Source organism: Camarhynchus parvulus, chromosome 29 (genome assembly GCF_901933205.1).
Source record: "Camarhynchus parvulus chromosome 29, STF_HiC, whole genome shotgun sequence".
NCBI lineage: Eukaryota > Metazoa > Chordata > Aves > Passeriformes > Thraupidae > Camarhynchus > Camarhynchus parvulus.
This window is the reverse complement of record NC_044599.1, coordinates 2885194-2906791: the sequence shown is the minus strand read 5'-3', so window position 1 is coordinate 2906791 and position 21598 is coordinate 2885194. Positions and strand designations below refer to the sequence as shown.

At 47.1% G+C, this 21598-nt stretch overlaps 1 protein-coding gene across 1 annotated transcript; it reads left to right on the top strand.

The window, feature by feature from the left end:
* Positions 1-14579: 14579 nt before the first annotated feature.
* On the top strand, positions 14580-20042 carry LOC115914527 (keratin, type II cytoskeletal-like). The gene is made up of 9 exons (XM_030967074.1): positions 14580-15035; positions 16034-16248; positions 16613-16673; positions 17296-17391; positions 17979-18143; positions 18223-18348; positions 18593-18813; positions 19070-19098; positions 19567-20042. Exons 1-9 carry the CDS (start codon positions 14580-14582, stop codon positions 20040-20042), a joined length of 1845 nt encoding a protein of 614 aa, XP_030822934.1.
* Positions 20043-21598: the final 1556 nt, after the last annotated feature.

Below are 21598 nucleotides of genomic sequence, written 5' to 3'. Positions count from 1 at the left end.
TCCCTGGTCCCCAGAGCAGAGATTGGAGTTGTCCCTCGGGATGAAGCTGCAGCCACCAGTGAGTCTCCCCCCAGACTCCTCCAGCCAGACAAACCAACCCTCAGCTGCTCCTTGTGTGGCCTCCCCAGACCCTTCCCCAACCTCACAGCACTCCTTTGGGTGCTCCAGGATTCTCCAGGATGCTCCTGGCACCCTCAGGGACACAAGCAGGGGCCCAAATGCAGGAGATACCACCATCTAGTGGGAGGAAAAGGTTGTGCTGTGCTAGGATGGAGCTGGTCTTTGCCCCTGTTCTCCCAGTCTGACTGGTGGAGTTTTTTACATCTTTGCTGTGCAGATGTGACCAGAACAAGACGTTCCCTCCTGATTTACTTTGGCAAAAAGCCATGAAATTAGTCATGGCTGTATTGTAGCACCATCAAAATTGCGGGGCTCATTGCTGGGCCTCTTTTCAAAATTCCCGGTGATTAGAAGAGTGCTGGTGAGCTGTGATTACCGTGGCACACAGGCCACATCCAACCCTCCCTGTCCTGGGAGGGAGCTGCAGAAATGTGACTGCTCTGGCACCGATACACCGAGTTCCACCAGCTGGGTGGGAGAAGAGGATAAGGCCTGGTGTGCTTCAAATTTGGGGACCTTTGGCTGTCAAATGAGGCATAAATATTTTGTCTTCTACAGCAATTTGTGTGGGATGGGGTAGAACTGGGAAAGGGAGGCAGAGCTGATGTTGTGGCCCTGTAAGCTACAGCCCAAGGGTGGCATCAGGTGGCCCCAGGTACCTTTTGGGGACTCGGGGTCGTTAAGGGTCAAGTGGGCTGGGAGCCAGAAGAGAGGGTGATCCAATGGATGAATCTTTTGTGACATTCATGTGGGCTGGGAAAACCCAAATTCAAAAGTTTGGCTTAGAAAAGTAGAAGAAAACTCAATTAAACCATCCATGACCTTTTGCAATTTATTCTGGGAGGACCCCCTGGACCCAGCCATGAACCTGCTGGCTCTGGCCACAGGAAGGAAATAAAGACTCTATGTGAACTCTTTCTTTGTTTGAAAAGCTCCAAATTTTCAAGGCAGGTGCTGTGAGAACCCTGCTCAGGGCCCTTGGGGTCCCTCAGGAGTACCAGGAGGGGGATTCAGCAGAGCCCAAGGAGAGACAAGCTGGAGGCACAAAATGAAGCTGAATCAGAGCAGCTCCAGGCCAAAAGTCCTCCCCTGGGCTCCAATCCTGCTCTTCCAGCTGGGAATGCCATGGACGCTGCCTCTGTTTAAATGAAACATCCAGACTTCAATTGCTGCCCTGTGTGGGTGTAATTGATAGCACTGTCAAAAACCCCTAATTAAGCTGCTTGTCTTTCCAGCTGCCTCATCCTATCAATTATCTCCCTTGCTGGTCTGAGGGCAAAGTGTTCCAGAACAGAACATTTGCAAATAATGAGGTACAGGAAACCTTCGGCATCAGCTGCTCTTGGAAACAGAATTCCAGCAAGGTTCCTGGTAACCAGATTGGTTTTTCATCAGCTTTCTTGTGAAAACCTCTTTGACAAGCCCAGGAACTGAAAAAATAATTAAAAAATTTTAAAATTCCAGAAAAACCAAGGAGAAAAATTAGCAGGGGAAATATTATCCCATTTCTTGGTGATTTGAAATGCTTAAATGCTTAATGGCCACAAAAATACTAACCAAAGTGTGAGCCTATTGAAAAAGTTCAGGATTGATCTGGGGAAGTAGCAGAGGAAAGTGATTTCTTCTGGGTGATCTGAAATGAAACCTTCACCACTTTTTGTTTTGAAAGAGCTTTGGCAGGAAGCCACGAGCAGAGAGATGGAATCTTGGCTCCACCTCTCGGGCTCTCAGTAACTCTGTGAAACTCCTCAGCCTTTTCTTCTCCACTTGTCAAGACACTCCAATAAATCCCTTTTTATTTGCCTTGAGCTATACCGAGGGTTTTAATTACAAGCTCCCATATAAAGGATAGTGACAAGGAGTAGCAGATGGATTAATAAGGAATTTTGCAGGATACAGGCTGCTTTATGCTCTGCCCACCACAACCAGCTTAACACTGCTCTCAGTTAAATAATTAACCAGCGTCCAATTAACAGACCTGGGAGAGAGCCTCCTAGTTTCAAAGCTTTTTATCGTCTTCTCCATGTGAGTCTTGTTCTCCAGGTGTTCTACACAATCAAAGCCAAAGACTTAACAAGAATCACAGAATCATGGATTGGGTTGGAAGGGAACTTAAAACTTGTCCAGTTCCACCTCTGCCATGGGCAGGGACACCTTTTACTTCCAGGGTGCTCTAAGCCCCATCCAATTTGGCCAGGGACACTTCCAGGAATGGGGCAGCCACAGCTGCTCTGGGAAATCAATTCTGGGGCCTCCCCACCTGCACAGAGAGGAATTCCTTCCCAATATCCCACCTATCCCTGCCCCCTGGCAGTGAGAAGCCATTCCCTGTGTCCTGTCCCTCCATCCCTTGTCCCCAGACCCTCTCCAGCTCTCCTGGAGCTCCTTTAGGCACTGGAAGGGGCTCCAGAGCCTCCCTGGGGCCTTCTGTTCTCCAGGCTAACATCCTCAGCTCTCCCACCTTGTCTTCATGGCAGAGGAAACTGTCCTTGGAAGAAAGAAACACTCTCTAGGCCATTTCCTAACCTGTATTGACTGTAAGGAAGGAGAACAAATTAACTCAAAAAAAGAATCCGAGCTGACTGCATTTACACCTAGAGAAATTCCACTGGATTTCATAAATGTTCCCTTGTATTGTATATTGAAACTTCCTAATTTCTACCAGGTACTGCAAACCCCAGGAAAAGCCCAAATTATTCCTTTTCATCAAGCAAGCTCCACTCCTGATATGAGTGTAAAGGAGGAGCACAGACTTGTCTGGGCAAAGGGATCCTTCTGGGTTGTGTCCTCTCCTCCATGGTGAGGACATCCTTCCAGCATGAGCCAGCAGCCACCAGCTGGGTGAGCTTCCCACGGGAGAAGCTCTTCTCACCATCCTCTGCTTCTAGTGGGTTGACCCTTGGCTGAAGCAGCACTTCTGCCTCCTGGCATTGTTTGGGAGAGGCTATGGAACCAGGAGCCATGGCCAGAGACTCCAAAATAAAAAAGGGATGGAAATGGGTTTGTTCTGGGCTCTGGGGAGGTCAGGGGTGCTGGGGCACTGGTGGGTTGGTCAGCAAATGTGGAGGTGCTCACCTCGTGCAGGTCAACAGGGACCTCCTGCAGCCCCTGGATGTGAAGGCCAACCCTGAAATCCAGTGGATCTGAAAGCAGGAGAGGGAGCAGCTGAAGGGCCTCCACAGCCAATTTGCCTCTGATTGACAAAGTGAGAGTTGAGAGAAGACTTTGCCATTCCAGACTTTGGTATCTCTTCCTCTCCACTGCAGTTCACAACCCTTGAGCTGGTTTTGGTATGTGTGACCCTGGTGCCATGACCGCAGGTCGAGCACGTTATGTTTTTTTTAATCTGATTTATACTTTTAAATACTTTGATGAACTGCATCTGGTTTTATTATTAATAGTGGGAGGGGGCTGTTCCTTCAAAGTGTCCAGTGGGGCTTTGGCACTGTTGGCTTCTTTCTTCCATGGTCTCCTATCCATGAATGAGGGTCTCCACTTTCAGCCCATTGATGCAGATTTATTTAAAAGTTCGGTGTTTTGTTAGCTGCCACAAAGGCTGTGCTGTCCAGGACTTCCTTGGAGAAGGGATGAGCAGCAGGCTCCCCTTGCTCTAGGATTCATGGAATCATGGAACTACAGAATATGCTAAGTTGGAAGGCTCAACCCATGAGGATCATTGAGTCCAGCTCCTGGCCCCATGCAGCACACCCCAACAATCCCACCATATATGGCTTGGGTTGAGATGGACCCCAAGGATCATCCAGTTCCAATCCCTTTCCATGGCAGGGACACCTCCCACTTGATTGTAGGCTTAGGAAGCTCACATTGACCCCCTTTTTCCTCTCATCCTGCTCAATGAGCCTGGGGACTCTGACCCAGAAGAGCAGATTTCTTGTGTGCCCTCCACTCCTGTGGTCCCAGTGGGAGTCGTCCCAACACGCCTACCTGAACCGGCTTTGCTCTCTGAGTGAAGGGGAAGCTTCCAGAGCAGCAGAACAGGGCGTTGGCTGCCTGATGGGACGTACTGTGGAAGAAGGTGCTGCCAGCCAAGAGGGACATCAAGGATGTCTTGGGCAGCATTGCCTGCTGCTGGTGGCAGTGGCTGGACTCACTGCAGTGGGAACAGGACCAGATGGAGCCCAAGCTGAGCCACTCTGAGAAGTTCGTGCAGGAGTTCAGGTGCCAGTGAGTAAGGAGAAACTACCCTTGGGGCAGGAGATCTACAGCTGCACAAAGGGGACTCTTGGCTTGGGCTGTACCAATAGACTTCCAAAAAACTGAGATAACAAAGGCTGCGATTCAAAGGGCTAAGACTCAAACAGCTGAAATCCAAAACGGTGATGTGCAAAAATCTGGGATCCAAAAGGCTGAGATCCAAAAGATGACACCCAAAAACCTGAGATCCAAAAATCTGACACCTGGAATGTTGAGACCCAAGAGCCTGAGATCCAAAAATTTGAGATCAAAAGGTTGAGATCCAAAAGGATGAGATCCAAAGCACTCTGTCCCCTCAATATCCACTCAAACGAGGTCTCCATTCTTGGAATGACCCCTTCACTGGTCTTCTCTCTTCCCCACCAGATATGAGCAGGAAGTGCACAGATGCGCTACTGCTGAGAGCAGCTGGGTGTTCCTGAAGAACGTAAGGAATTGGAATCAATTGAAGGTTTGGGTGCAGAGATCCAAGGGGTTTCCTCTGATCCACTCCTTGCAAGGCAAGGGGCAGGTCTAGAGAATCTTAGAAGTCCTTGGACAGGTGTGGAGTGTGGAAAAACATGCCACCGAGAGAATACTTCATTTTAAACTGGTAGTTTTTTGCTCCTCATGCTTGAATGATGATGGGTTTTCAGCAAGAACTCTTCAATGCTGGATATATTCATGGGAACACCTTAGGTGTTGCTGGTCACGAGATAACTGAGTTTCTCAAACAAAATTTCTTACTCCAAAAATATAATGGAATTGCCTTAGATCCTTGTGTAGGCATAATTTTGACTCCTAAATGTCTGGAAACACTTTCAGGATGTGGAGTGTGTCCATCTGACCAAGGCAGAGCTGGAAGCAAAGATGGAAACCTTAAAACAGGAGATGGAGTTCCTGAAATGTATTTCTGCTCAGGTAGGGATGCTCCTGTCCCAAATGTTCCTCATGGCAGCTCTTCCTCCCATCCACTCATTGTCTATATGAATTTAGGCCAGATTAACCAATCAGGCTCTTTTTGGGAATCCCAGTCAGGAAGATTTTGAGATCTGAAAAAAACAAACCAAACCCAGTTTCAACTCCTGGGCTGTGGCTCAGGTCAGATTCTACATTGTGGCACTACTTCCACTGGGATGTGAGATAAGAAATCCAGGGACAGGGATGCTCTGGTGATTTAGGGCTGCCTAGCACGGCTTCTAGGAAAAGTGAGCTGGAGAGAAGTCCCTGTGATGCCTCTGTCACTGTGAAAATGGACAACAGCTGAGCCCTGGACATGGGGGCATCCTCAGGGGCACGGAGCACTGGCGTGAGGGTATAGCTTGGAAAAGCAAATCCCAGTTGGAAGCATTGTACTGAGCCAGGGTAGGTCTGGTGACAGCTTCTTAAGTCTCTAGCTGTCAGAAATAACAGTGCAAAAGGGGTGGGATTTGGTTCCTGTCTTCAATAAGTGATTTCTGGATCTAATTTCCCCTTCTGATAAATTCTGTGAGTCTCAAATCTGGGAGAATACCCCTGGAACAGTGGTGAGGGCATGTGCTGGGAATGGGGAGTTGTAGGAGAATTGACCATTTTCTGCTAGCACTTTCAGGATCCACAAATATTATTCTCCAAACTGAGTTTAATTCACTCTGGAAAGAGACTCAAGGCTCCTATGTAAGCCACAAGTATCAACTCCCAGCTCTCTCCTTCCTTACTAACAGTTCCAAGAGCTTGAGGAGGAAAAGTGGAGGCACTTCAAGAAGCTGAAGTCCCACCAGTGAGAGATGAAAAAGCTGAGCTTTGTGATCTAGAGGAGGCAGTGTGACCTGGAAAACATGAAGGATCAGGTGGGAAGGATGGGATTTACTGTCTGAATCCTATGTGTCACATCGCAAGTTGTGTTTTCTACACCTTTGTGGTATCTATAAAAAAATGGGGACAAATTTCTTAGCAGGGCCTGTGGCAAGAGGACAAGGGGTGATAGTTTTAAACTGGAGAAGGGTGGATTTAGATTAGACTTGAGGAAGAAATTCTTTCCTGTGAGGGTGATGAGGTCTTGGAATGGATATGCCAGAGCAGCTGTGGATGCCCCACCCCTGGAAGTGTCCAAGGCCAGGTAGGATGGGGCTTGGAGCAGCCTGGGATAGTGGGAGGTGTCCCTGCCCATGGCAGGGGTGGGACTGCATGAGCTTTACTGCCCTTTCCCACCCAAACAATTCCATGATCCCACAATTTCTTTCATCTTTATCAAAGTGAGTTGCCTCATACTGGCTCCATTGGTCTAAGGAAGCTCTTCCCAGAGCTAAGCAGGGAAGAAGGATTATCTCCCAGCCTATTTTCTCCTGGATCCTTTTGATTATTGCAAAGAGCTAATTGCACCAAATTAGATCATGGGATTAGCTACAGCTCTCAGAAAATTGCTGAAATTGCTTCAGCAGGAATTCTGGCTTCTGACATGGATTCAAAGCATTCAGCAAATGGGTAGAATTATGACTCACCAGTAATTCAGCACCTGTAGAAACTGGTATAATTTCCAGACCATCTAATTCATTATATAGTTTATAACGGGAAGCAATGGGAAACCTTAATTATTAGTTCCAGTTAGGGCAGAGTATTGGTATCCACCAAACAAAACTCAAAACCGTCTGGCAGTGCAGGGACATGTTCAGGCTTCCTGGAGTATTTTATAATTGATTATTGATTTTGGAAATGTTTTGCTTTTCGGAAAAAAAGCCCCAATACCCCCTCAGTTTGAGACTCTCAAAATAAGTAGGATATTTTCTTTTAAAGGTGGGAACGATGAGAAAGAAGACACAAAAAGGCAGGATGTCTCGTCCCCCCAGAAGGTGTCATTTTTGCAAACATCACGTGGTGACATTGAGCAGCATGGGGGTCATGCTGTCAGAGGTGCCTGGGGGAGGCTCAGTGAGCTGCAAGATGAGCTCCAGAAGGCCAAGGATGAGCTGGCATGCATGCTACAGGATTCCCAGGAGCTGTGGAATGCCAAGATGGCCCTGGATATTGAGATTACAACCTACAAGACTCTGCTGGAGGGTGAGGAGAGCAGGTGGGTTCCACCACAGCCGTGTGTGGGCAGTGCTCAGTCCTGGGGCTCCTCCTCCAGAGCCCCAGGAGGGTGAAAAGTGCTAGAAATGCTCGTTGCATCATGGATAACCTTGTGACCTCCTTCTCCTCTGGGATCTGCCTTGGGAACCCTGTTGGACTACATAAGTAAGATAAAGGTTTTCAAATTTCCTTACAAAATTAAATCATCTCACTGAGGCTTGGAGGGAGAGGAGAAGAAGGAGGAGGAGGAGAACAAAGACCTCCCCATGAGTGACTCCCGTTATGTTTCCCCACAACAGTGATTTCCATAAGCTCTGGGACTGATCTGGGATGTTGTCCGAAAAAAACCCTTTTTTTCCGACCCAGGGTACAATTTTTTGGGTGCAAAAAACACAACCAATCAATACAGTTTATGAAAATACAGCAGAATGGCGTTGGTAAGAGAGAAAAGACAAGGAAAGAGAGGGAGGAAAGGGAAGGATATGGGTATAGCTACCAAAACCGTGGTCTTGATCCTCCGGCCACATCAGAAGTTCAGCAGGGTACCAGGTCTTGGGGAATCCCAAAAGGCTGTTCAGGGATCCTAATTATACTGTCCTTGGTGGGAAAAAAACGGTTCATAACCGAAAATCACGAAAAGTGGGGAAGGAACACAGAACTGGGGTACAGTGATTGGAGTCCAGATGACTAACAGAAACCATTGTTTTGTGTCTCAGTGCCCCATCGGTTCTGGGCATTTTCCCCCCTCCCAACAGCACATCTCCCTCCCCACCACCGGAGCTGGGGGCAAGTTTGTAGTTCAGTCCCAGTCTTTAGAAGAAGGTACATGGGGGTCTGATGGTACAGGGTCTTCTTGTCTTGATCCTCGATGAAGAAGCCCGCATCTCTGTTTATTTGTCACGATGGTTGAAGGCAGGCCAGGGGGGGGTCTCCTTGTTGGAAAGGGGCCATTTGCACAGTACAAAGCCAGCCAGGCCGAGAGGAGGGGAGTCCAGATCCATTGTTTGGAATCAGGGGGCAGAATGTCCCATGAAGTCGACAGGTAACTACCTATGGAGACAGGTAGCTAAGAGGCACGCAACTTCCCCACCCTGCACTGGCTCAGCAGGTTTTTTTGGTGGTCTTTTTGGCAATCGTGAGGCAGAAAAATGCAGGATTTCGGACAGACTCTCACAGATGTGGGCCTGGACAGCCCAGAAGATTCAAGTCCTCCTGCAGTGCTGCATCCCCACCCCATGACATTTGTGCCCCTCATGGAGGATTCACCTCCAGAGGTGTGGCTGGCTCCAAAGTGAGGAAACTTATCCCTGGTGCTCCTGGGTGCATCCCCAAGAGAGAGGAATTTAGGGCTAGAGCTGGGGGCTCAGCCTTTCCAGACACTGGGGCACTTGGGAGGTGTGGGAAGAGCTGCAGGGCTGCCAAGAGCATGGGTAGCTCTGCTCAGCCATGAGGGATGTGTGGACCAGGGGTGAGGATTTCAACTGGACCTCCTTGTCCCAGGAACAGACAGATCTGAACTTCAGCTGTGAGGATGGTGACAAGCAGGATTTAAGGGCTAAAGCAGAAAAATGAAAGTCCCACTCCACTTTTAGTCCTAAAAGTTACCTCAACTCCACCGCATCAAGAGGGAGAGGCAGACTGGGTGTGAGAACAGTGGAGCATCAGGAAACCACATCAGAAAAGCTCCTCCACTGGGATCACATCAAAAAGGGACACTTGGAACATTAAAATCTCCCAAATCTTTTTGATTTCCAGTCTTTCTTTAAAAGGCAGTTGGTTGTGTGGTTTTGAGTGATAGGGGCACTTATCACTCAAATCCAGTTTCCCTTTTATTTTTCCTCATTAAACCTTTGCTATCTCTGTGCCAAACAGTGTGATTTAATCCAGAATCTTTTCCCTAAAGTGTTCTGGGAGGTGTTTCTGGAAAAGGAGCTCATCAAAATCTCTCCGATGTAGCTTTAGGAGACTTAGTGGAGTTTTGTGGTGGGACACACAGAGTCACGGAGAGGAAGGAAGGATTTTAGTGATGTCCTGGGAATGACTGGTCATGCATGTGCAGGCAGGGAAGCTATAAAGAAAATCTTAATTCAGAATTCCACCTGCTGGAGTCAACAAAGATTACTTACTCCACTGGTGCTCCTTGGACACACATAAATTACACCACCCTCACTTCTCCTGGGTGGCTTTAAATCTTTTGCTCCTTTTGCAGTAAAATTAATGGAGAGCCAACATGTTACCGTTTGCTTTTAGGTGTTTACCAAAAGTACAGAAATGGCCATTCCTTATATTGCACAAGACATATCTAATGATTAGAAGTCTTAATTAAACAGAGGAGGCAGAGCAGTGTGGAGAGAGTCATGGAATCATGGAACGGTTTGGGATGGGAGGAACCTTAAAGCCCATCCAGTTCCACACCCTGCCATGGGAAGGGACAACTGCCACTGGACCAGGTGGCTCCAAGCCCCTTCCAGCCTGGCCTTGGAGACTTCCAGGGCTGTGGCAATGGGGGTCCAATCATGTAGATCCAGTCTTTGGTTGGTGTAAATTTAAGGTCTTTTAAGATGATTTGCACCAAATTTGACTCCTACCTGGATTCAAATGGGTGTTCTAAAATTCAGAATGAAGTCATGTCAGCCTTTGTGTTTTTATGTCGTGTCTGTCGCAGACATGTGATGACAAAACACATTTTTTTATAGCTCTTCAAAATCTGCTGGAAGAGGTTATTATGGGGGGAAAAGCCTTGTAATGTGCTTGGTTGGTTTTTCAACATTGTTTTCGAGGTCCTTTGAATATGATTCAGGTTTTCAAAAAGATCAAATGGGGATCTTTTTGTTTCATTGTACAGTTGAGCAGATTAAAAGAGAAACCAGAAATGACTACCATAAATCAACATAAAATCAATAATAAAAAAAAAGTATTAATGTGTTTTGTGATTAGACTGATGAAAGAGCACAACAAAGGAATGAACCTGAGGTTGGGCAGATATATTTTACCGAAGGCAAAATTGAGAATAAAGGTCTTTCCTCACCAAAATTATCAGGACTCAGAACTGCAAAAGCTTCCTCTCCCCCCACACTCTCATGTGATAAGAAGTTATTTCCCAATCACAAAGCACAAAATACATCAGGCTTAATCATTAATGAAGGAAACCGCAAGAAAGATTTGACAAGAAAAGAGCAATCAAACAGGTATAAATACTCATTAGGAGGGCTCTGATTGCCAAAGGTTTCCCACTAGAAACAGACCATCCTCTCACTTTTTATACAAGAGGAGAATAAATCAGTGCAATGATATGGAATTAGGGTAATTTCTTTGCCTCCATACTCCCCTATCACAATTTCAAGATGTGATAAGCTAGCTTGGCAAGTGTTGAATTTAAACCTGGCCTCTCTGAACATCAGACATTCTGCAGCACCTCCCAAAGCTGCACCAATCCAATCAATCAATCCAATCCAATCTAATCCAATCCTTTATTTGGGCACTGGACTTTTGGCATAGGAAGAGCTTTTCTCCTGGCTGAATATGCTTCCCACTTTCCACAAGCAGTTCCTTCCTAGGATGGCTCAGGGAATCTCTTCAACTGGAAAACCCCTTCAGCTGGAAGGGATCAGCAATCTTGTGGATTTATAGGGACATTTCTGTAACCTTTTAACAACTGAGGTACTTTTCTCACCTTTTCTAAGGCTTTTGCTGTGCCAGGCAGTGGGACAGCATCCTGACCCAGGATTCCCATACATCCCACATTCATTTCCACTGCAGGAGGAAGAAAACAACAGCAGGAAGATCACAATAGGAGGAAGATCAAACCAAGCCTTTGCTTTGTTGGGAGCCTGAGCACTGATGCCTCCAATCACAGGATTGGGCGATGTGGCACCGCGAGACGAGTGGATCCAGGGGCGTGGGATGTTGGGGCTCTCATTAGGACTTCAAAGGTGCTGAAGAAATTTAGTGCCCAAAGGGTGGGACTCATTTCACCTCCCTCAACCTCCCCAAGCAGGCGCCGGGGCCGGTGTCTGGTTGTCTAGACGGCCTCTGGTCTCCAGGAAGAACAGAGGGAAGGAGCTGCAGAGGTGGATTCCTCCCACCTGCTTCCACTGCCTATTTTGGGAGGTGATGAATCACTGTCTGGAGATGCCAGATCTCTTTCCATGAGACAGAGACGGAGTCTCAAAGAGGAAATTAGAATCCATGGCCAGGTTGATGGCTGAAGGAAGGAGGAAAGTGCACCCAGGCCCAGTGTTTGATGAGTTCTATGAGGAATATCCCTTGAAAAATCCCAGCTTTGACTCCTCACGTGGATTGTTAATGAGAGGCAAAAACATATGACTAGACTGAATTGCCTTGGATAATTTTGGCTTTAGGATACAAGACACTGCACTAATCAAATCAATCCTCCAACATGTCATTAATAACTTGGACAAGAATCTGCCCAGTCCGAGAAACTGTAAAAGTCCATGTTCTGACCCAGTCTTACATGGATCAAATGGCTGTGGCACAGGCAGATTCCTGCCATTGTCCAGCCTGACTGTAAGGAGCTCTCAATGGCTAAGGATAATAACAGAGCCCTTTGAGACTATCGCATAAAACACCTTCTGAGAGCTCATCCAGATTCATTTCCAGAGGCAACAAACAAATTAGTGAACGCCACTGTTCCTCTAATGAATTCCCTTTTCGGCAGCGCATTCAGGGAGTGAAATGCTGACAAAGGAAGTGATTGCAAGTTGTCAAAATGACTCATCCAATCCCTCATCAAAATATTTTCCTTTTTGATTTCCTCACTTATTCCCCTCTGTTGTTTTTTTTTTTTAATTTTTTTTTGTCTTTTTTTCTTTTGAGTCAAAAACCTGCAGGTTTTTCTTCGGAGTGCTCTCCCCTTTCCCACATCCATGTTCACAAAAACAAATTGGTTATTCTTGAGGTCTTATGCACCACTTATTATTCCTTGGAAAGACCTAAAAGACATTAAATGAAACTGCCTTCCCACTGGGATCCAGAAGAAACAACAGGAATTTGGCCAACACTCACATTTTACCCAATGTTGAGCAACTTTACCCAAAATCTTTTTCCCTCTCAGGAACCCAATGGCTCTCACGAGTTTGGGAACTGGGGTTGCTGCAGCACAGCTGTTTCACAGATGTTTAATTGCAGCCTATGCTGCATTCCAAGTGTCTCCCACACATCCGACTGGGATAATGGGGTGCAGAATGGGAATGGGGCATATCTTCAGTCTGATGATGAGGCTGGTTTCCTCCACAGGGTTCCGAACATCTGCTCTTCTTTGGAGTCAAATCTGCATTTTGCTTCTGATAAGTCTGTTTAGAACTTCAAGGACTGTGGAAGTTCCAAACTGCAGCATTTGAAGCCTCTCATATTTGTTTAATCTGATATTTCCAACTGTGCTGGCAGCCGAGTTTACACTGTAAGCCTGAACTACTACAAACAAGGGTGTCATCTGAATGTTGTAAATATCTGGAATTATCCCTTTTGGATACAGCAAAAGTAGCAGTTTACACAACTAATTTATACCACCAGCCCCTCAAACTCACAGAAGTTGCAATTACAGGTTCAATTAATGGCTTTGGGGATCCTGGAGCTGCCGTCACATCCCACAGTTTCCATGTGCATGTTCTTTTCAACCACTTGATATTAGAAAGTTGTGTGTTTGGATGAGGTTTGGCATAATTTTTGTCATCCTGACTCTTGGAAAATGTTTTTGGAGGAGGTTAATGAGGATGAGGGAACATAGAACCTGGGTCTCCAGCTGCCACCCCATTATATAACATGGAGATTCCTCCAAGCATTGCTCCATTCGAGAGGAAGGACTGAGGGTGTTCAGTTGTTTGAACTATAGTGTCCTTTTTTTCTCCCAAACACTTCTTCTGCAAAGAGCTGAAAGAGCCCTTTTGTTTTGACTTTCCAACTGCCAGTTTGGAGAAGGCCTGGAGAGGTTTCCTGCCTCATCTCCTTGGGCTGGTGATTAGGAGAGAGAGGGACTCATCTCCCCAGTGTGAGTCAGAGCCTTCCTTGTTGTCCAGCCTAATCTACTCATTAAGACTTCCTCTGTTGGTGCAGAAAGCCCAGCCCCTGCGGAGAGCAAATTGCCCCCATTCCCCTGAGCACGGCCCCAGGGACTCCTTGCCTTGGAGCGGTCTCCCCAAGTCTCAAGGACATGTCTGGCAAAGTCACCCAAATTCAGCCGTCACTTGGTGAATGGGGCGGATCTTGCCAAGCTGGAACAGACTATTGTTCCTTTTTTGTTCCCCGTAGAGACTTCCAGGAGGCAAGTCTGAAAGGGCTCTGACACCCAGCCTTGGAAGAAGCTCCAGAATAGTGAAAGCCAAAGAGTAGTGAAAGCCAAAGAATTAACAGTCACAAATAAAAACTTCCAGCATAATTCTAGAAAAAATGGTCACTGATGTCACAGAACATCATTCTGTTTGCTCACATCTGTGAGCAAACAGAAATATGTCACAGATCTTGGATGAAACCTGATCTGCTTCATTGGTGTTTCAGGGAAGGTCATCATGAAATGCTGCACATTCCCAGGCTTCTGCACATTTTCCGAATTCCCACAATTCTGTGATTCTGTACATGTAACTGGGAGATATTTTGAGTCCTTGCATACAAATCCAGACCTTAAGCTCAGTGAATTTACTGGTGTTTCAGATACAGAAATCATCCATTATGACACAACTTCCACAGTGTTTGTTCTTCTACAATTGACTTTCTTCTTTTATTTTTCCTTTGAGTTACTTTTCCGCACCCAAAATTGTGAAATTACCCCCACAAAATGCAAGTCCGCAAAACATCCCATCACACACAGCCCTATGAGACACAAAACCCCAAACGACACACTGCAAACAAATCACAAAGAGTTCTTCAAAAATGTTCCTAAACTATAATTAGCACTAAGTTAGGGGAGCACTTCAAACCATAATGTATTCGAAGGCAACTTGCAAACAGAGCACTTTTAGATTCCTTTTTATTTCCTCAGTAGTTACTATTTGCTGGGCTGGTTTGCATTTTGAGGAGCATTTATTGCTGCCAGGCAAACCAAACCCTTAAGTACTTAAATTACCGTCCTGATCCTATCAAGGCCAGCTTCCCAAAATATATATAAGGGACAGCATCCCCGCGTCTCTCCAGTGGGATCCCTGTTCCTATCCTGCACCAGAGCAGCCCCATAACTTTGCTATTCTACCTTCAAATAAGCCACAATGAGCAGGCAGGCACCAACGGTGAGATCTGTCCTGGGACGAAGAGGCTTCAGTTCAGCCTCGGAGATCTGCGGCCGCAGCTACGCCGCGGCCACCAGCCAGCCGGTGCGCTGCGGCGCCTACAGCAGCAGGAGCGTTTGCAACCTGGGCGGCAGCAGGAGGATCTCCTATGTCAACGGGGGCTGCGGCACCGCCTGCTTTGGGGAGATGGGGTTCGGAGGCATGGGCTACGGGAATGCTGCAGGAGGCAGGGTTGGCCTGTGCGGCCCCCGTGGATACAGCATCGTGCGGGGGTACCCCGAGCGCAAGGCCGACGGCATCCAGGGGATCTGCATTGACGAGCGGCTGCTGAAGCCCCTCTGCGTTGGGGTGGACCCGCTGGAACACGAGATACGCTGCCAGGAGAAGGAGCAGATCAAGACCCTCAACACGCAGTTTGCCTGTTTCATCGACAAGGTGAGTGCAGTCCTGCTCCAGAATTGCTCTCCCTCGAGGAAAACGAAACCTGACCGAACCCCTCCCAAACCCATCTTGTGCCACAAGTCCATCAACCTCCTCCAAAGCCCCAGTCCAGCTCTGCCATGAATCCCTGAGCTGGATCCATGCAGGGGTCCAGCTTTCCACAGAAAATTTTAAGATAATTCTAACAATTTTTAATAACTAATAGTAATTTTAAGAGCATGTTGATCCAGATTCAGATCTTTTTAATGGGGTTCATTTCAGCTCTGTGCCTGCTCTGGCATTCCATGGCCTTTGAATCATGGCCATGGTTGCACTGGACTTTCTTGCAGGCGTTACCTCTTGGACAGTCTCAGTTCAAATCAGATTTCTTGCTGCAGCTTAAGTGGAAGTTACAGCCCTGACTGGTTCATCTTTCTGTCCTGTGTTAAATAATTCAAATAATTCCCTCCTCTCTTTGACTTTAAATATAGTGACAGTTCCAAAAACTTTCTCAAAGGCAAAGGTGGTTAATCTTGATCCAGACATGTGAAGGTTAGAGATGAAATCTGATCTGTCACCCAAGGATCCCTTTGTAGAAAAAACAGACAAAGCAGTTTCACTATCTGGGGACTCGATTTTATCCTAAAATACATCAGAGGCACCACCTGGAGTTTTGTTCCTAATACTTGTTAAGAAATTCAGATTTAGGACACCAGGCTCCTGGATTTCTAAATAATGTAGACATGGGAGTCTTTGATTTCTAAATAATACAGACGTGACATTTAGATTTCTAAATAATTTACATGTCTGAATTCTAGATTTTGAAATAATTCAGATTTGTGGCATAAAGATCGCTTAATAAGGGCAGATAACTTTCAGATCATGGTGCCGTATCATCTCTCACTTCCTGAAAATCCCATTCCTCCACCTGTGGTTAAGGGCAGAGAGTTAAACAGGTGTTGAGTCCCTGCCTTCACCTCTTTACTTGAAGAATTGCTATCTTTTGCCTTCAGGTTCGATTCCTAGAACAGCAGAACAAAGTGCTGGAGACCAAGTGGGGCCTCCTGCAGCAATATGTGCTGCCAAAAAAAGGGAAAAACCTGGAACTGTACTTTGAGAATTACATCTGTGACCTGAGAAAGCGCCTGGACTGTTTGCTGTGTGAAAAGCAGAAATTGGGCAGTGAAGAATGTGCCACAAGCCAGCTGGTGGAGGAGTTCAAGTGCAAGTAAGGACCTTCTGAGCTCCTCTAGCTGGTGGCGTTTTGCTTTTCTGGTTCATCTTGGGCAACTTCTCCTAGACTTGTGGCATGTCCCCTCTGGGACTGCCACATTCTTCTGTCTCACTGGCAAGCTCTTTGCATTGGTAATGTTGTTGCTCATGAAGAAGCTTCTGATCTTGAGATGGTTTAATGTTGGTCTCCAGACACTGATCTGGCAGTGCCTGGTGGCAGTCCCAGCAAGAGAGAGTTGTCATTTTTACCTGGTGGTTATTGTAATTTATACCTGAAGTCATTATCATTTATACCTGATGGTTGATGTCTGAGTGAGCATTTTTTGTTCCTCAGCCCTTTTTTCCTCCTTTTCCAACAGGTATGAAGAGGAAATCAACAGGCGCACAACTGTGGAGAATGAATTTGTGGCGCTCAAAAAGGTGAGAAGCTCAAACAGCGTGAATAGTTTTACCTGTAGTAGGTTTTTTGGGGCAAAACTTGGCTGAAATAGTTAATTATTAACAAAAAACAAAAAAAGTGTTATAATGAGATGGAGGAAGACTTAGAAAGAGGCACAGGGTTGGGAAAAGAGGTAAGTAGAATGTAAAAATAATGTCTCCCCAAAGTTTACATCATCAGCACTACAGCACCAGTTTTGTTGCCTCAAAAATATTCCTGAAGTGTGGGAGGGGGACAGAGAAGGACAGGTCACACCAGAACACCAGGTTATTTCTGTCTGTCTCTCCACATCCTTTATTCTTGGACATCAGAAAAGCAGGAATCATTTGAAGAATATTAAAAATGGTGTTTAAATACTCATTAGACAGTTGTGGGTTTGTAGCTGCGTCCTAAGTGATAAATCAACTAATTCCTGTAAGTCATGTTGGAATGGTTTTGTTTTCCTTCAGGAGGCACCAGGATATCCTGACTCACCCTCTCACACCTTTTTTCTCTTGAAATCTTGTTGAGACACATTTCTGTCTGGTTGGTGTTGCCTCTGTGTGTTTCTCCAACATTTACAGCTAGGTTTGGGCTGGAATGTGTGTGTCTCTCCTCTTGCAGGATGCAGACTGCATCTTCTTAAACAAGGAAGAGCTGGAGGTGAAGGTGGATCTGTTAAGGAGGCAGCTGGAGCTGCTGAAATGTGTGTTTGAGGAGGTGAGTTCCTCTGGTACACCCTGGGACTTTGGTGGTCCTGTCTTATCCTTCAGGTGCTCCAAATTTCTACTGCTTGAAACTCCTCTGGGATGTGTCTCATACAAAGCCCTGAATAACTAAAAGCATGGAAGTACAAGGTTGATAAAAAATTAACATGATTATGCTGGAGATAGGGTGGTTCCCCCTTCCTTCATGCAGCTCCAGGTAGGAATTGGCTGTGTCCTAACTCTACCCTGGAGAAAAGATGAGTCCATCTCGTTCCTCCGGATTGCAGCTGCCTGATTAGAGCTGAAGCAACTCCCAGCTCAGTCCTGTCATTAAATCACTCAGGCAGCAGGAGATGAGAGGATACCAAGGGTTAAGTCACTCCAATTTCTTGCCCTTGATGTGGACAGAATTGCTGCAGGTCAGCACGTAGGTCAGCAGTCACAGGTGGCAACTCATCCTGCCGCAGGATTTTCTGCTGAGCCATCCCGAGGGACATTTCTTGACTTGTTCTATCCCTCAGCCATTCCATGTCCCAGCCCTTCCCTCCTTGCAAAGCCTGAGAGGTGAGAAGAGCTGACAAAGCCCTTCCCACCCCGCAGGAAAGGGCCCAGGTTGATCGCCAGCTCTGCGACACCTCTGTCATCGTCAAGATGGACAACAACCGAGACCTGGACATGGAAAGCATCATCAAGAACGTCGAGTGCTGGTACCAGGAGATTGCCCAGAAGAGCAAAGAAGAAGTCGATGCTTTCTACCAGAACAGGGTGAGTAAAAGGCCAGCTGGGTCTGTGCCTGGCAATGTCACAGGCCAAAAGTGACGATTGTCCTATTTCTTGGTTCCAGTTTCAGGAGCTGCAGGATAAGAGAGGGAAATTCTGCCATGACCTGCAGAGCAACAAGTGTGAGATTTCAGAGCTGACACGGATGATCCAGAAGCTGCAGTGTGAGCTGGAGAGCGTCAAGAAGCAGGTAGGAGATGTTTCCAGAGAAGTAGGACAGATCAGAGACAGGGCAAGGTGATGCATTGATCTTTAGAAGACTTGACATCTGCTCTAGGCCCTGGCTGGAAAGCGCAAAGTGGGTGGAGAGGGATGGGATGCTGGTGGTTTTCCCCTGTTTGCAATTGGAAGAGCAGATTTATCCAAACCCAGAGTGTCCAAAAACCAGGATAAGAAGTTTTGCAGACACCTACACTGCTATCCTCCCCTGACAGGTCTCCTGCCTGCAAACCTCCATTTGTGATGTTGAGCAGCGTGGGGATTGTGCCCTCAAAGATGCTCGAGAAAAGCACATTGAGCTGCAGAATGCTCTACAGAAGGCCAAGGACGAGCTGGCCTGCATGCTGCGGGACTATCAGGAGCTGCTCAATGTCAAGCTGGCCCTGGACATCGAGATTGCCACCTACAAGACTCTGCTGGAGGGTGAAGAGAGCAGGTTGGTGACACTTTTCCCTCCTGTGTATCTGAGGCTATGGCAGTTCCTGCTCCCAAGTGAATTCCACCTCCAAGGTCTCCCCAGGCTCACAGAAACTGGACCTGGAGAGGTGCCTGGAGGCCATGAAGGCCACATGGGTGCCAGCAAAAACAGTTCCTGTCCTAGGGATAGTGAGGCGTGTTGCAACAAGGGACTAAGTGGTCTGGGTTGTGGCGGGAAGTTGTGAGTAATGTGTGTTTCTCTTTTCTCCCCACAGGATATGTGTGGGGAACCCTGTGAGTGTGTGTAAGTAACTGTGCATTTTCAGCCATGAAGATTTCTTGTTTTAGGACAGATACCTTTGGGAGCAACATTATCTGTCTGCCCCAGGTCCCTCTGCCTCCCTTTTCCAGTTCTGGAAAGTTTAGACCCAGAAATCTCAAATACCTTAGAATTTAAAAAAATCCAGCTTTTGGAGTGAGGGGAGAAGGTCAAACTCAAGATCCTTTTCTACCCTTGGAGGCAACAGGGAGATGTCCTGGGGACCATGGGATATGTACTGAACCTGGGAGGCACCAGCAACATGGGAAGGGGGAGGATTAATGAGGGGATGTGTTGGGACATGGGGGAGGAATAGGAAGGAGCAGGGGCTCAGACTCATTGGACAATCCAGAGGAAATCAGGTTTGGTTGGGTCTGTTAATCGAGAAACAACGTGCCTTGTGGAAGTCGTCCAGTTTTCTTCCCTAACTGACTCCCATGGCCTCTGTTGCAGCTGTGGTCAGCAGTGGCTACAACATCCCTGATGACAGTGGGATGATGGCCAACGGGGCCGTGTGTGGCTACGGCTCCCTGGGCAGGCGGGCCGGGCGCCACAGCTCCCAGACCGGCGGATTCAGCTCCCGCAGTGCCGGCATCCACCCCAAGAGAGTCCTCAGCTCCGTGGCCAAGCAGTGTGTCCCAGAGGTGTTTTGCCAGGCTGGAGGGGTCAGCTGCAAAGCCGGGGGGTTCAGCTCCCGCAGCGGGGGGTACCCAGCCCGCACCGTGGTCAGCGCTGGGAGCGCCGGCCTGAATGCCAGGATGGGGCCCTGCCAGGCTGGACAAGTGCTCAGCTTTGGGAACCAGGGCTGCGTCATCCGGCAGCTGGCAGGGCCCCCCGTCGTTGTGTCCAGTGGCCCTGAGGTCGTGGGGTGCAACAACGGCGTGGTGGGGAATTTTGGGGTTGTCAGAGACCCCTGTGTGGTCCCATAGGACAGCGGCGCTCAGATGTGCCAGCCCCGTGCCAACACGATGCAGGGTGATTTCTCTGCCCCTTAGTAGCAACATTTGTCACCAAACCCATTCCCACATTTATTAGCCCCAGATTTATGCTCCCAAGCTGTGTTTTCAGAATCCCCAAGCCTAAAGATCCCGCTAGAAACTTCTCCTGCAGGTGCTCTGCACAGTGTGATTTCTGAATCCTTACTTTAGGTTATCACAGCTTCAAGGGTTTGTTTGTTGTGCTGCTTCCCCCTCTGTCTTTTCCCATAACAAGCAGATTAATTTTCAATATTCCCCCCTCCAAGAGCCCTCTTTTTTTCTTCCAGCTCCTCCCAAAGCATTTCAGAAAAGAGAGTGAGGATTTAACTGCTTAAACTTTCCCAGGAGATGCTGCAAAGAGCAGACTCCCTCTATTTTTATCCTGTCTTTTTTGGTCCAAGAAAACCCTGCACTGCAAATTTATGCTTAAATCTGAAACAAAGCAATTTTCAAAGCACCTGCTGGTTACTTCACAGCCATCAGCTTTTTTTTGTGTGTGTGTGAAATTTGCTCATGGATGAACACATAGTACTTTTGTTTGCTTCTGCATGTTAGGGTGGCTGGCTCAAGGAGTGCTAATTTTTAGAAGAGATTACTCCCTTTGTTTTTCCATCCCTCCAGAATGCCAAGGGAAGTTATTGGTGCATAAATTGTCCATGTTGACATGTTGACAAATGGAGTCATTTGTCCCATTGACTGCTCAAACTTCTCAGCTTCTCACTGTGTCCTCAATAAACTGCTTTGAAAGGACATCTTTTGTCTCTCAATTTTTCCATAGATGGTATTTAAAGAAACTACAAGATAGGTGAAAAAATACTCTGGGGATAAAAGGAACCGAAGAGACCTTTGGATTCTCTGTGGGCAGTTTGGGACACCGTGGGGCTCAGGTGTCACTGGGGGTAACTGTGGTTTATTTATCTCCTCATAGCATATCACGTAAGATATTTTATAGACCAATTAACAATTGATGTCAAAGATTTTTAGAAACCTCCAAAATAATCCTAAGCACCACATGGTAGCGTTTTCCAACCTATTGCAACCTCCAAACAATGTATTTGTTTGATCCTTTCAAGTCAGAGCAGTTGAATGAAGATGAATTCATCAGTGCCCTTCTGGGCTCATAGGTCTGGTGATCAAGGCTGTGAGACCAGAGACATGTTTCAGACACAAAAACTTGGTTTTAGTGGCTTTGGTGATGACAAAGTGTTATTTGAACTGTGTGACATAAAAAGCACTGAGATCTCTTGGCCATAGTGAGGTGGGATTGACTTTGCCCTGGTTTTGGAGTTTCCCATGTTGAACTCAGTAGGGTTGCTGGGGATTAATTTCTTGGAAAAAACGACATTTCCACGGGGTGATTCATCCAGCCAAACACAGGTGCATAATTTAGCATGAAATGCATGGAGCTTGAGGCTGTCTGCACCAATGGGATCCGTCCTGGCTCTGGAGGCAGCCCCAGGCAGGGGGATCAACCCAAACATGGGTGTCCCATGCCAGGCGCCTGCAAA

Excerpts from the sequence above, each read along its gene's own strand:
- LOC115914527 (XM_030967074.1), top strand. The coding sequence starts at position 14,580 with ATGAGCAGGCAGGCACCAACGGTGAGATCTGTCCTGGGACGAAGAGGC. Across the intron at positions 16,674-17,295 it reads AATTTGTGGCGCTCAAAAAG|GATGCAGACTGCATCTTCTT; the intron begins GTGAGAAGCTCA and ends CTCCTCTTGCAG. Across the intron at positions 18,814-19,069 it reads CTGGAGGGTGAAGAGAGCAG|GATATGTGTGGGGAACCCTG; the intron begins GTTGGTGACACT and ends TTCTCCCCACAG.